This window comes from Camelina sativa, chromosome 3, assembly GCF_030686135.1.
Source record: "Camelina sativa cultivar CO46 ecotype springtype chromosome 3, ASM3068613v1".
Taxonomy (NCBI): domain Eukaryota; kingdom Viridiplantae; phylum Streptophyta; class Magnoliopsida; order Brassicales; family Brassicaceae; genus Camelina; species Camelina sativa.
Window position 1 is genome coordinate 28,555,977 of NC_141882.1, and position 15,319 is coordinate 28,571,295.

Here is a 15,319-nt window from a genome sequence, read left to right on the forward strand (position 1 = left end):
TGATAAAACTGATTGCAATATCGAAGAAATGCAACAACTTTACTTGAACAAAGTAATTGGGGCTATTGAAGTGAGAAGAGTTTTTAGAGAATGTTATGTATATATTTTCTTAATAATGCCAAACTAAATAGCTGAAAACTGTCAATTGAAAGAAACATGTCACTCCTAGGTTTATGCTTATTGTTTCCTTTGAGAATGACAAATCAGATTTGAGAGTTTTCAGAAAAGCACCACAATGTGATGCATCAGACAAACATCTTCGAAGCATATAAAAATCAGAAAGATTGGATCTTTCTTTGCTTTGTTACTTCATCTTCTTCGTCCAATAAGTATTTAGATTCAAGTTTCGATTTTTCTAAAATCAAATTCGTTCGTCTCTCTTTCTTCCATATCTCTCTGCTTCTTTAAAAGTCTCAATCTTTACTTCTGGGTTTCTGTTTAAAAAAAGACCCTTTATCGTAAACCTTGTCCGATTGGATTTTCGTTACCAAAATAGAGAAGCTCTGGATTCTTCTGTGAGGAGCTTTTAGATGAAAGTGATGGTAACGGAGATGGAGGAAGGGGTTAAAGACAATGGTGCATCAACCCCTAAATCGAGAGTCACAAACCAATGTAGAGTTCTTTTGTCGATGCGTCTGCTTCAGATTTTGTTATTGTTTCTTGTGTTGACTCTTGGGATCTCAGTAGTTAGTATACACATGATCAAGTTCTTGAAGATTCAACATTTGGATCCTGTGGCTCCAACCACGTTGATCTCTATGTACGGTCGTGGGACTGTTACTTTAGATAGCTTTATTAGGCCTCCTTCCAATGTTTGGCACACGATGAATGACAGTGAATTGCTTTGGCGTGCTTCGATGGAGCCACAGAGAAATGGGTATCCGTTTAAAAGGGTTCCTAAATTGGCTTTCATGTTTCTCAGCAAAGGTCCTTTACCATTTGCTCCACTCTGGGAGAGGTTCTTTGAAGGATATGAGGGTCTTTACTCAATCTATGTTCATGCATTGCCTTATTACAAATCGGATTTTTCGAGGTCATCTGTGTTTTACAGAAGATATATCCCTAGTCAGGTAACTGTTATTTATGTTTCAGAGAATAATCCTGCGACCTTTTTTTATTTATTTGTGTGATTGCTTGCTGCTTCTTGTGTTCCTCACAATATCTTTGGGGGTTATATAGGCTGTGGCATGGGGAGAGATGAGTATGGGGGACGCTGAAAGGAGGCTTTTGGCTAATGCTTTGCTCGATATCTCTAATGAATGGTTCATTCTGCTGTCTGAATCATGCATTCCTCTGCGCGGTTTCGGCTTTATCTATAGTTATGTCTCTGAATCAAGATATAGTTTCATGGGTGCTGCTGATGAGGAAGGACCTGATGGAAGAGGTAGATACCGGACTGAAATGGAACCAGAGGTCAAACTAAGCCAGTGGAGAAAAGGGTCTCAGTGGTTTGAAATTAACCGGAAACTCGCTGTTGAGATTGTTCAAGACACTACTTACTATCCCAAATTCGAAGAGTTTTGTAGACCTCCATGTTATGTTGATGAACATTACTTTCCCACAATGCTGTCTATGAAACATCGGCTTTCGTTGGCCAACCGGACAATGACATGGACAGATTGGTCACGTGGTGGTGCTCATCCAGCTACTTTTGGCAAGGCTGATATAACAGAAAGTTTTCTCAAGAAGCTTCCGGGAGCCAAGTCCTGCCTCTACAATGATCAGAAGTCTCAAATCTGTTATCTCTTTGCTAGAAAGTTTGCTCCAAGCGCATTGGAGCCCTTACTGCAACTTGCACCCAAGATTCTTGAGTTGGGTTCTAACAGATCTTCCACTCGTCGCTCGTGGTTTTTGTTTTGATAAAGTGTTTGTGTTTAGAGTATGATCATGGACAGAATCTGATCATAAATTAATCAAACAGGTATTGTGATGGTTTTAAACATATTTTTGACGTGACAGATTATTGAATAAAGATAGGTTTGAGTTCTTTTCAGTCCCTAGGGGAATCGGATTTCTCTTGTTCCATTGTTAGATGTCTAGAAATTACTCTTAAGTTCGGACATTTAAAAAAAAAAAAAAAAAAGTAAGGCATTTTCTTCTAAACATTGTTCTTTAGGCATTTTCATTGCATTTCCTAATGGTGTCAAGAACAAGTGACTGTTACAAGAGGATCAGTTGGTACTGTTTGGCTATATAGAAACCAACCAGTATCGCTTAAATCATGTGGCTTGATGTGTTTGACTATCTTTGTTTCTTGATTGAAAATGGGATAAATTGAGGAGAAAAGTTTACCTTAAAAAGCTGCATTAAAAACACGTATGAATAATAGATTTTTTCTGAATGTGAGATGTTGATGAATGATTTTGGTTATTGTTGTTGTCTCTGTTAGTCAATACCGCATTTCCAATTCTGGTTAACAAGTTCTTTGCTTATGGAAGATTAATGAATCTTTGGTTGCCATTTCTAGTGGACGTACATTGTTCCTTGTATCATCATTGTATATCGCCATTATGCTTACTTCTCTTAAACCAAGTTTGGCAATTCGATAGTATCGAAACAAAAAAGGAAACAAGATTCGGTTCAGCAATCGGGTTAGTTTCTTACCATTATAAAAGTCTTTAGCAATTTAAAGTTTTAAACACTTATCCCGCAATGATCGTTAGGTAATTGTAAGTCCAAAATATGGTGGGTCTCACCTCTTTTAACAACTTTGCAGCAGCCATGTTGTTAGTGGCATTGTCTGTTACTACTTGAATTACATGATCTCCACCTAATTTTTCGATGCACTTATTGACATACGCAAATATATATTCACCTGTATGGGAATCATCAGAGCAATCTTTAGAGGAGAGAAACATGGTACCTTCTTTGCAGTTAATACACAAATTCATGATTGATCTTCTTTTTCTGTCTGACCAAGAATCTGTCATAACGGAACAACCGTTCACTTTCCACTCATCTTCTTGTTCTTTCATCAAACCCTTTCACTCGATCAACCTCTTCCTTTAACAAAGGCTCCCTCAACTGATATTGACTAGGTGGAGTAACACCTGGTCCAAATTGTCCAGCAGCCTCAAGCATTCTCTTAAAATCATCATTTGCAATAGCATTAAAAGGAATGCCATGAGAATACACCCATCTAACAACATATTGATGCACCACATGTAATCTATCCTTTGCAATAACATTCTTGATATGTTGTTGTTGTTGTGTCAATATTGGACCTTTAGGAGTTTCAGGATTGATGCTTGAAGTAAATATATCTATAGGACCAAGCATGCGAGCACTTTTGTTTGCTCCCATCCCTTCTACCTCAATAACTTCTTCATCCCCCTCTTGGTTTTCATCAATATTTACCGTCTTTCTAGTTTCCAGATCTGCCATTCGAACTCTTTTCTTCTTATTTTGTGCTTCTAGAATTGCTAACTTGCACTTTTCCTGGTCTTCTTTTTTAGATTTTGGGCAAGGTGCAACATTCCCTTGTGTTCTAGCAACATGTTGCTTCAATCTATGTATTCCTCCAGAAAACTCCTTTCCACATAATTTGCATTTCATTTTGTCCAAATTTTTGGGATTTACCAACATTCCAAACTCCCAGCCAACATCATTTGATTTTCTCTGCAAATTTGTAGTCTCAGGAACTGTAGTAGAATCTGATGTTGATGACGAAGCCATCATCTATTTTGGAAAGAAACAAAACAATTAAACAAAACAGTCACGAAAACAAACTTGACAATTAAATATTCATACAAATTATTATTACTAAACTACTAAACTAGTAAACTTAAGTGTCACGGTTCACGATCACGAGGAAGCACGTTCATATCATATTCTATCACCATAAGCACACTAAAATTCGACAATTTGATGACTAAATTATTAATTTTTAAAATATAATTAGAATCACAACTTGAACTTACACGAGAATTGTTTTTGGAGCACTAAGTATTGGAGATTGAGAAGCAGTTAGGATCGCTTTACGAGAACTTCAAAATCGAAGAAGATGAACAATAGCTTCTATATTTGTGTGGCTTTTTTTCTCTATCTAGGTTAGCTCAAAACAACGCAGCTTAAATATTTCACTAAAAAACTTAAAACGGTGTCGTTAAATAAAGGGACTCTAGGCGGACTAAACCGATTTACCCCGCCTAATCGCCGTTCCACCCGCCTTACTAAACCACCCGCATAATACAGCCGTTTACAGTGAAATCGGGATGGGTATGTGCCGCCTAGCGTTTAAGCGCCGCCTAAGCGGCCACTCAGGGCGATTTCTTGAACATTGCTTGTCATATGACATAGTTGAAATTGTTTTGGCCAAAATTGGGAATTTGTTTTTAGGGAATTAAGAGAAATATGTTTCATTTTTTTCAAATAAGAAAAAGTTATCTGAAAAAATGGATGAAAGTTATCTATTCGTTATCTATTCGTATCAAGGGGACCGCACCGTCCAGTAATTACAAACCGTTCAATGTCTAGTTTCTTCCTTCACGTGTCACAATAACTTAAACTGAAAATGAAATGATTCTCCAAACAAAAGCAAAAAGGTTTTGCAAATCCGAAATTTGTATTTTCTTATGTTTGTATTATCAAATTTTTTAATTGAAGTCATAATAATGCCAAATAAGTGCGGATGAAATTACATCTTCACCTTCATGATAGCAATGATTCCCACATGTGTATTTAAACAAGAATATTCTTTGCCAGCAACATATCTTTTAATATAAAAGAATAAAGCTATAGAAAATTAACATTATTTGAGATTCATTCTAAACAAGTGTATATTAGACATTTACAAATTTTGAATGAATCATTGAACTCATCAAATAAGTTTGAAAAATACATCTACATAGATGGTCCATTTCGGTGATGTGTTATATTGCACTAAAGAATGTTTTATTATGGTGACTTGGGACCGAAGAAAATTACAAAAAAAATAAGAAAAGGAAAGAAAATATCAAGATATTTATGAAGTTTATAGAGAATTTGTGAGTTATTCTTGGTTATAAATACAATTTTCTCCTTCATGTTTTCAGCTTACTTCACCATAGCGCAGAAATCTCTTTGGTTCACAATGAGTGGCTGCAAACTGGTTTCTTTTGTTTTGATCCTTCACTTACTCAATTCCTTTCTGATTTCATGTTCCTCCAATGAGTTATCTCAAATCCCAAAAAACTTGCTTAGTCTGGCTAAAAGAGATGAGTTTTTCGATTGGATGGTTGGAATCAGAAGGAGACTCCACGAGAACCCAGAATTAGGTTATGAGGAAGTAGAGACATCTAAGCTTGTTAGAGCAGAACTTAAAAAGATGGGTGTGTCTAATTATAAGTATCCAGTTGCTGTAACGGGTGTTATTGGATATGTCGGAACTGGTCAAGCCCCTTTTGTTGCTTTAAGGGCTGATATGGATGCACTTCCTATGCAGGTATGTATTTGATTTTCAATGTTTTTAAATTTGGTTGAGAGGGTGATTTGACTTGGTCTCTCATCTTCTCATGGAACTCTTTTGTGGCTTTTTATTAATGTTAGATACTTTGCATTGTTCTGTCCTTTCTTCATGATGATATATGGTTATGTCTCTGTAATATCATTTAAAAGATTTGTTGATGAGTTCACTTCTCTGTGGGATTTGGTTCTTATGTAATTTTCTTAGTGGTTTTAATTGTATGACAAGCTATATTAGTTGGATTGTTTAGGAAATGGTAGAATGGGAACACATGAGTAAGGTTCCAGGGAAGATGCACGCTTGTGGACATGACGCTCACACTACAATGCTCCTCGGTGCTGCAAAATTGCTCAAAGAACACGAAGACGAGCTACAGGTTCAGTGGTGTACTGTTTTTATCCTTTTAATTTGGATATCTTTCGAAAATATATATCGATGTTGTTTGGTTTCTTAACACTTACCTGGAAACTTTCTTCATCAGGGTACTGTGGTTCTTGTTTTCCAACCAGCGGAGGAAGGAGGAGCGGGTGCAAAGAAAATCGTGGAGGCTGGAGTAATGGATAATGTGGAAGCAATCTTTGGATTACATGTTTCGAATCTATTAGGGTTAGGTCAACTGAGCTCAAGAGAGGGTCTATTGATGGCTGGTAGTGGACGTTTCGAAGCTAAGATAAGCGGGAAAGGAGGTCATGCAGCTCTTCCTCAATTCGCCATAGATCCAGTTTTGGCAGCTTCAAATGTTATTCAAAGCTTACAACAACTCGTTTCGCGAGAGGCAGATCCTTTAGACTCGCAGGTATAGTTTTATTTTATTTATTATCTTTGGCTCTTCAAGGTATTCATATTATATAGCATGTGGGTTGATTTTGAGTGCTTACAGGTGGTTACAGTTGCTAAATTTGAAGGCAGTGATGCCTTTAATGTCATTCCTGACTTTGTTACTATCGGTGGCACATTCCGAGCCCTTTCACCTACAAGTTTTGCGCAAATTAAGCAAAGAATTGAGCAGGTCAGTGATCTTCATTAATTAGTCTGAGACTTTTGTCTTCCTTTCCTCTCTCGAGATCGAACTTTTAAACGCGAGTCGAATGTTTTCTCAGGTTATCACAACGCAAGCAAGCGTGAGCATGTGCAATGCAACAGTTGACTTTCTTGAAGATGTATTTCCTCCTTTCCCGCCGACTGTGAACAACAAAGATTTGCACCCTTTTTATAAGAGCATTGCAGTGGATATGCTAGGGGCTGAGAATTTTGTTGCGACACAACCCGTGATGGTATCAGAGGATTTCGCTTTCTACCAGGAAGCAATCCCGGGACATTTTAGCTTTGTTGGAATGCAGAACAAAAATCATCCAGCGATGCCGAACCCTCACTCTCCGTATTTTGAAGTTAATGAAGAAGTACTCCCTTATGGTGCTTCCCTTCTTGCTTCCTTGGCCACAAGATATCTTCTTGAGTCTTCTTCATCGCCAAATAAGAGTTACATGAAAGATGAACTTTGATGCCATAGTTGCATCTCATCTCATCATCTACTTATCCAAAATGTCAATCATGGTTCCGTGTAACTACTCGCAGTTACTTAGGTCACAAGTAAAGCTCTTGGAAACTTTGTGCCCCCACGCTTGATGCTCAATAATCAGAACAAAACTATATAAAATGTAAGAAATCCTCATATCTGGATCAAACATGCATGAACAACGACTTTTTTTTTGTTTTGGCTATTCCAAATTCGAGAGACCATAAACATTACAAAAATGAAATCAATAAATAAAATAATCATCTCAAACGAGGAGGTGGATTGGAACCAAAGCCAAGTGCAAGCTCTTCAACTGAATCTGTTGATACAATGGGCATATGCATTTTCCTCTCAACTTCTACAGCCAAACTCTCTTTAAGAGCCGTCACCACTTGACTCATGCCGGGTCTCTGATAAGATTTAACAACTCTCACAATAAGAACAACACAACACACAACTGAATAAATCTCGACCACCGAGGAAGTAATCGATTGATATCAGAAAAGTGTTTACAACCCTAGCCTCACGGGAATTACAAAGAGCACATCACTCTCAAGCACATCGCTTGTTCCAATAATCCACAAATGAAGCATAAAGAGAACTCCTCTCACAATGTCTCTATATTTATTTGAATTCAGAAAGCTAATAACAAACCCTCCATCTCACGTTGAGTCTTTGCCCAGATCCCACACACGAGTGTCACGCGCTTCGCCACTACTCTCGCCACGCGCCTCTCCATCCTTCTTGTACGCGCCACTCCCAGCTTCTTCCTTTTCCGATAAAACGTCTGATGAACCTTATCAATACTTCCCCCCCTCCCCCCCCCCCCCCCCCCCCCGAGAACGAGCTTGCCTCAAGCCTGAACCGCTGAACGTCGGATACAAAATCACAAAATCCTTCGAAGTCATCCATGAATTGAAAGATGTATCCTTGTCCTCCCACTTCACAAGGAATTCACGAACCCAGTATCTGAAAAAACGCACCTCCACGATGGTCTTCAGAAACCATAGCTCCTCCCCCATTCAATGGTTATCGCCAACCACTGCCTAAAGCTGAGAAACATGAAAAACATCATGAATTTTAGAAGACGCCAGAAGTTGTAAAACGGTAAGCCATAGACCCAGTCCTCTCCAACACCAAGAATAGACCGAAGAATTTGGCTGCCAACTTATGACACACCACCGTGTAAACTGACGATAGGGTTGCAACTTAAGATAAACCCATTCCCCCACCGCAAATTCAATAACACGACGATGCTTATCAGCAGAACGTTTCATGAGTTCCTGAGCACACTGAAGGTTCCCCTGAATCCGAGATAACATCATATCTCTTTCTCTCAATTGCACTTCAAGATCTCAATTACTCGTAGAACCCGGTTCAAACTTGAACAAATGTGGAGGTTCTCTGCCATACATCACGTTGAATGGGGACGTCTTGAGAGCAGAATGATAAGCAGTGTTATAAGACTATTTCTCCCAACCCAAAAAATGGTGCCAAGTACGAGGATGGCTGGATGCGAAACACCGGAGATAGGTCTCTAAACAGCATTTCAGAACCTCCGTTTGACCGTCTGTTTGGGGATGGTAAGCGGTGCTATGCTTCAGCTTAGTACCAGATAACCGGAAAAGGTCCTTCCAAACTTCACTCAAAAACACCCTATCACGATCCGTAACGATGGACTTAGGAAACCCATGAAGCCTTACAATCTCTGAAATGAACTTATTAGCCACATCCAAAGCCTTGAAAGGATGTTTGAGACCAATAAAATGAGCTCGCTCGCTAAGTCGATCAACCACCAACAATATAACATTCACACCACCAGACATTGGTAAACCATCAATGAAATCCAAAGAAACATCTTCCCAAATAGCAGTAGGGATGGGTAAAGGTTGCAAAAGACCAGCTGGAGACAGGGTAAAGTACTTATGAATCTGACAAACCACACATGCTGCCACATATTTCTGAATATCCTTTTGCATACCCTCCTAATGAAAATAAGCTTGAATACGCTTTAAAGTTTTCAACACACCACCAATGTCCTGGCTATCATGAAATTCCTGAAGAATCACCAGAATAAAAACCTATGTTTTGGGAATCACCAAACGGGTTTTAAACCATTAACGCCCTTCCACCATTGTGTACTCTTCACCAACAGAACCATCAGCCTTAAACTGATTGAGAAGTTCCTGTAGAGAGACCTCGTCATCAATCTTCTTAAACATATCTTGTAGTTGGAGCACTGAGGGAACTGTCAAAGCCAAAAATAAAACTGAGATATAATGAGGAACGCAAGATAACCCATCCACAGCTTTATTCTCCACACCTGGTTTATACACAATGTCCATATCATACCCCAACAACCGAGTAAGCCAACACTGATACTCCATGTTAACTTCCTTCTGTTCCAACAAAAACATCAGCCTCCTCTAATGAGTATGAACCTCAAACCGTATACCTAACAGGTAATGTTTCCACTTCAAAACAACCATGACAATAACCATAAGTTCCCTCTCATAGTTCGGTTTCAACTGTTCTCTCGCTGTCAAACCATGAATAAAATAGGCAAGAGAATGTTTGTCCTGCATCAACACAACACCCACACTAGCTCTTGAAGCATCAGTTTCGATAATGAAAACTTTATCAAAATTTGGAAGACCAAGAACTAGAACCAAAGCCATGGCCTGTTTGAGACTCGCAAAGGATCGTTAAGCCAAGTCTGACCACATAAACTTATCTTTCTTGGGTAAATCAGTCAGAGGCCGATCAATGGTACCATATCCCTGCACAAACATACGGTAATAACTAGTGAGCCCAAAAAAACCACCCAATCGCTTAATATTTGTAGGAGTCGACCACTGCAACATTGCTTATGTCTTAGCAAATAGCTGATGTGATGATGTGACCCAAATACTCCACTTGAAGTGCTCCAAACAAATGTTTCTTGATATGAGCAAATAGCTGATGAGCTTGTAACACTTGTAACACCTTCTCCAAATGCTCAACATGTAACTAGAGACTGTAGACCAGTATATCATCAAAGAAAACAACCAAAAATTTCCTCAAAAACGGCTTAAATACCTTGTTCATCAAAGATTGAAAAGTAGCCGCTGCATTAGTGAGGCCGAAGGGCAGGACCAAGAATTCATAATATCCCTCCAAGGTTCTGAAAGCTGTCTTCTTAACATCTTCTTCCTTCATCCTAATCTGATGATAACATGATCATAAATCAATCTTAGAGAAAATCACAAAACCATGAAGTTCATCAAGAAGTTGATCAATAATGTGAATTGGAAACTTGTGCGGTACTGTTGTCCGATTTAGAGCTCTATAATCTACACAGAACCTCCAAGAGGATTCCTGCTTTTTCACCAACAAGATAGGACTAGAAAATGGGTTGGTACTAGGGCGAATAATCCCCGACTGCAACATTTCTTAAACAATTTTCTCCATGAATTTTTTTAGTAGCGTGTGGATAGCGATAGAGTCTTATTGTGATAGACTGAACCCTGGTTTCAAAAGTATAGCATACACAAGCCAACGAACCAAAGGTAAAGCCGATGGCACAGCAAAAAGACAAGCAAAACTATCAAGAAATGTAGACAAAGCCATATCTATCTGCTTGTGAACGTCTGAGACAGTGGCAAATGCAAGTGTCAAAACCTGACCATTATCGCTACTCGAACTAAATGGTGGCACTATCGACTTAAGAGACAGACGAGGGAAATGAAGTCCTGCATCACCAAGCAACGTAACCCTTTTACCTTGGTAAGTAAAATGCCATTCTTGTAACTTTCATTCAATCTCACATTTTCCCAAATTCTCCAGCCACTTGTAACACTCCTATTCCGCAATCCTAAAGGAGGGCAATTTGTTTTAAGAAAAATGACAGCTAGATGAGTTTAAGTAGCTAAACTACTAGCTTAACCAGCAGGAATATAAGCTGGACGAGCTTAACAAGCTCGAAGGACTAGTCAGCTCAGCTGAGGTTAACCACACCAGCTGTAATGTCAGCTAGCTCAGCTCGACGAGCTGGCCGACAACTTAACTTAGCTCGGTGAACTGATCCAGTGCCGGCCCAGCTGGATGGCTCGGCCAGCTAACACATGAGCTGGAGCACTGCGGTAGCTCGAGAGCACAAGCGGTTATAATAAAAAGGTGCGACTCTTCGAAGAGACGCGACCCAACAAAAATGGGCGAGGAATGGGCGTATCCTTTCATGGAACACACCTGTTCGCGTCCTATATAAAGGATGGACGCCCAAGCCATTCAGAACACCATCATCCATCCATTGTCCATCTATGCCTAAGAAGAAAAGGGGGTGCAGCTCGGCGAGTACCTCGAGTCCGAACTGATACGCATGCTACCTCTCTATCGAAGGTACGATGAGACGAGCGACGGTTGGACAATCAGGTTGAACTGATCGCAGGATGACTGACGGTTCAATCATAGAGTCAGACCCATTGAAAGGTCATCGACTATCCGTGCCAATGGGCGGATCAATCAAGGATTGATCAGTGACTCAATTGCTAGTCGGATCGGGTAATCAAATGATCGACAAGTTGAGCCATAGGTTGGATTGACTGGTCGGGTGGTCAACAAGTTGTTCGGAAGTATTGGCCTGGTCGGTGTTTGATCGACGATTCAATTATGAGGTCGGATCGATCGGTCGGACCTGGCTCTGATACATAGATCGATGAGACTATGGAGGTTCGAAGGTATGACTGATAGGTCAATGGATGATATGAGCGATAGGTCAATGGATGATATGAACGATAGGTCCTAACGGCACGTCTATTGCCAAGCTTTGGGAACACGAGTGGTTTGGGAAGCCGATATTGCAACCGATCACTGTTAACCAATGGGATTATAAGTCCCTATCTCTAATGTGTGCAAAGCGTATGGGGTTGGTTGGTGTTATGGCTAAGTCACAAATGGATGGATCAAGGGTAAAGTTACATTTCGCTACGTTACGGTTTACAAAGCAAGGCCATAAGCTAAAGATAAGTAAACTGGTCAAATCAATGGTTGTTTGGCCGGAGATGGGGCAAAAAAAAGACATGATTGCAGACACCGAGACGTTGGGGTCAGGGTCTTGCAAGTTGGTTTCAGAGCACACGCGATCCTATGAGGACGTATGCAATTATGCTATGTGTTCGAACGAAATGGAAATCTCTTATAAGATCGAAAACATACTTGAGAATGAGAAAACATTTGCCAAGATGTGTTTGTAAATCGAGTGATTGTTCAAAATGTCAAACACATAACATATCGACGAGAATGTCGGGAAAACATAGACCAGAAGGTTGGGAAGGCATTGACCAAAGGTTGAGAGAAATTATTGACCAAAAAGTCAGGAAAACGTCGACCAAAAAAGGTCGGGAAAACATGGACCAAAGGTTCCAGAGAAATATCAACTAAAGGTAAAAAAAATACTGACCAGCCTAGATCAGGAAATATTGACCAAGGGTCGTGAAAATATCGACCAGCAAAGGTCGGGAAATACTGACCAAAGGTCAGGGAAAATACAACCAACGGTCGAGAATAACAATAGCTTCCGGAAAGGACCATGGTCGGGAAATTGTCCTAGTCGGGATGGAACTTGGGTGGGAAAAGACTTGATCTATTCGGAGACTGTCCAAGATTAAGGGAAAAAGATTGTGTCGGGAAAGACGTAGATCAAGGAAAAATGACCAAGTCCAGAAAAGAGAAAGATTTGTAGAAGATCAAGTTTCTAGACGTCGATGTTTGATCGACGTGGTTCTAATACGAAGATTGATGACTTGATGGAGGTTCAAAGGTATGACCGATAGGTCAGTGGATGATATGACCGATAGGTCAACTAATGGCACGTCAAGTGCCAAGCTTCGGGAACATGAATTGTTCGGGAAGCCGATAGCGCAACCGATCAATGTTAACCAAGGGATGGGTCAAGGGTAAGTCCCCATCTCTAATGTTGGTTGATTGTATGGCTAAGTCACAAAGGGATGGGTCAAGGGTAAAGTTAAATTCCGTTAAGTATAAAGGTTTACAAAGCAAGGCCATTAGCTAAAGCTAAGTAAACTGGTCAAATCAATGGATGTTCGGGCGGGAATGGGGCCGAACGAAAGTTGTGATTGCGGAAGCCGAGACGTTTGAGTCAGGGTCTTGCACCACTGAATTCCCAATATCACATCTACACCACCTAACTCCAGAGTGATAAAGTCATTTTGAATCTCCACTCCTGCCAAAGTTAATTTGACATTTTTTTAAACTCCAAAACCATACATTGGCATACCATTTCCTAACAACACCTCCAAACAACTATCAGAGGAACTTCTCAACTTCAACCAAACAGCCAAGTAAGAGTGATAAAGTTATGAGATGGTCCTGAGTCTAGTAGAATCACATTGGAAGATCTACTAATCGCACCAACCAACTTAGTAGTCCAGGGTGAATGCTTCTCCATCCTTCTCGTCACTCGCCACTCCCAGCTTCTTCGTTTTTCGATAAAACGTCTAATGAACCTTATCAGTATCTCGCCAGAATTTCATCAAACGCAAGCCACAACTATTTCCACGATCTTGAATGTAGAGTTTGGATCATAGTTCCCGTAATGAATCGGGTCAAGAATCTCTAAAATGTTATCTCTAAGAGAAAAGACACAACCCGTTGACTTATATGCATCCTTTCCTCATTTTTTATGATTGCCGGTTTTGTAGTAAAAATTGATATGCACAAATTAAACCCAAGAGCTACTCTCTCAAATTAAAAGGTCACTGTAATACTTAGGGGTCGAATTCCACAAGGACTCTAGATTACACAATAAATTATAGAGTTTTAGGATTACGCTAAACAAGTTAATTTAAATAAAAAAAAGCATTGCAAAATATTAAAATAAAACTGTTGTAAATTCAGGAGATCAAAAAGCTAGGTCGAGGGAATTTCTCAGGAAATTACAAAATATTAAATTAATAATTAAATAGGATTAAAGCAATTAAAATCAGATCTAGAACTCTAAACTCTTTTGTAAAATAAATCAGTTCTCACTGCAAATATTTTCTAAATTTAAAACAGAAAAATCCAAATTTCTTTGCAAAATTCTAGGTTAAAAATCAGCTTTGAAAACAGGTTCAGATTGTTCACAAAAGTACTAAATCAAATCTCTTTGCAAGAAGTAATTTTGCTAATAAAAAAGTTTTATCAGGAAAATCAATTATATTCTCATATCAATCAATAATCCTAAGATCTAAATCAAGATGGCTAATCAAAGATCTAGCATTAAGAACAACCTATGATGAAGATCTAGAAAGATAAAAAATCCTAAATAAACAGATCTAATAATTCATAAAATCCCTGTGAAAAACCCTTAACCTAACAAGCAAACTACTCAGACATGTTTAATGAAGAACAAGACATAATTCTGAATAATAAGCAATTGAAATTAAAAGAGTAAAGAGGGAGTTCAAGAATTCTTCTTTCAAAGTAGTTCAGATCTCTCTCCCAAAAGCTCTCAAAATCTCACAGGGTTGCAGAAAATAAAACTTCAGGGTTTTCTAAAACCCAAAAACACTATATATATGTCCTAAAACACGTCAAAGACTTGTGTTGCAATTTAGGAAAACTTTGGGTAAAATTGTAAAACTTCCAATTTCTTCTTCCTCTCGTCGGATAGACATGGGTGTTGACCGATGCTCTTTCGGTGTCGGTCGATGCTCCTACTTTGATCCGACTCCAAGTTCTTTTCCTTCTGTAAAATGCTCCAAAGTCATCCAAATTGCTCCATTTTGCATCATTAACAGAAGTTAGCTGATTTGAATCAAATCCTCCATGCAATCTCTTCCTTTCAGTATCTGCTCTCTTAGTGCTATTGCTGGAAGCCAAATTCTCAATCAAAGCTTCAGCATCTTCTGGAAATCTTGTCTTGAAGTTCCCATGGCTTGCAACATCCAAAGCCAGCAGATATTCCCAGTCAATTCCTCTGAAAAAGATACTCAACAGCTGCACTCTTGAAAATCTATGGTGTGGAAAGTCCCTCTGATAGGCCTTGAATCTCACCCAAGCTGCCTTGAAAGCCTCATCTGGTCTCTGTTTGAAGGAGGACAGCTTGACTCTCAGCTCATCTGACATTGCATCATCATAAAAGTAGTTGAGAAAAGCCACCTTTGCTTGTTGCCAAGAGGTCAAAGATCTGGCTGGCAACTGTTTCAACCACTGAGATGCATCTCCTGCAAGTGAATATGGGAAAAGCTTGCAGTAGATGTAGTCTTCAGTTACTCCATTGGCCTTGATACTAGTCACCAAGTCTTCAAAGTGCTCAATATGTTCCAAAGCTTTCTCATTTGGCAGGTTAGAGAAGGGTCTTTGTCCAACTAGCTAGAAGT

At 39.3% G+C, this 15,319-nt stretch overlaps 3 protein-coding genes across 3 annotated transcripts; 2 read left to right on the forward strand and 1 right to left on the reverse strand.

Annotated features, from left to right (window-relative positions):
• The first annotated feature begins 125 nt into the window (after nucleotides 1-125).
• LOC104778093 (glycosyltransferase BC10-like) lies at nucleotides 126-1,993 on the forward strand. The gene is made up of 2 exons (XM_010502461.3): nucleotides 126-1,070; nucleotides 1,180-1,993. Exons 1-2 carry the CDS (start codon nucleotides 531-533, stop codon nucleotides 1,858-1,860), a joined length of 1,221 nt encoding a protein of 406 aa, XP_010500763.2. The 5' UTR covers nucleotides 126-530; the 3' UTR covers nucleotides 1,861-1,993.
• Nucleotides 1,994-2,645: 652 nt separating this feature from the next.
• On the reverse strand, nucleotides 2,646-4,285 carry LOC104778094 (uncharacterized). Its single transcript, XM_010502462.2, has 2 exons — nucleotides 3,921-4,285; nucleotides 2,646-3,678 (listed from the first exon to the last, which is right to left on the reverse strand). Exon 2 carries the CDS (start codon nucleotides 3,676-3,678, stop codon nucleotides 2,956-2,958), a length of 723 nt encoding a protein of 240 aa, XP_010500764.2. The 5' UTR covers nucleotides 3,921-4,285; the 3' UTR covers nucleotides 2,646-2,955.
• A 517-nt stretch (nucleotides 4,286-4,802) lies between these two features.
• LOC104778095 (IAA-amino acid hydrolase ILR1-like 5) lies at nucleotides 4,803-7,109 on the forward strand. Its single transcript, XM_010502463.3, has 5 exons — nucleotides 4,803-5,422; nucleotides 5,694-5,819; nucleotides 5,925-6,239; nucleotides 6,324-6,452; nucleotides 6,544-7,109. Exons 1-5 carry the CDS (start codon nucleotides 5,024-5,026, stop codon nucleotides 6,943-6,945), a joined length of 1,371 nt encoding a protein of 456 aa, XP_010500765.1. The 5' UTR covers nucleotides 4,803-5,023; the 3' UTR covers nucleotides 6,946-7,109.
• Nucleotides 7,110-15,319: the final 8,210 nt, after the last annotated feature.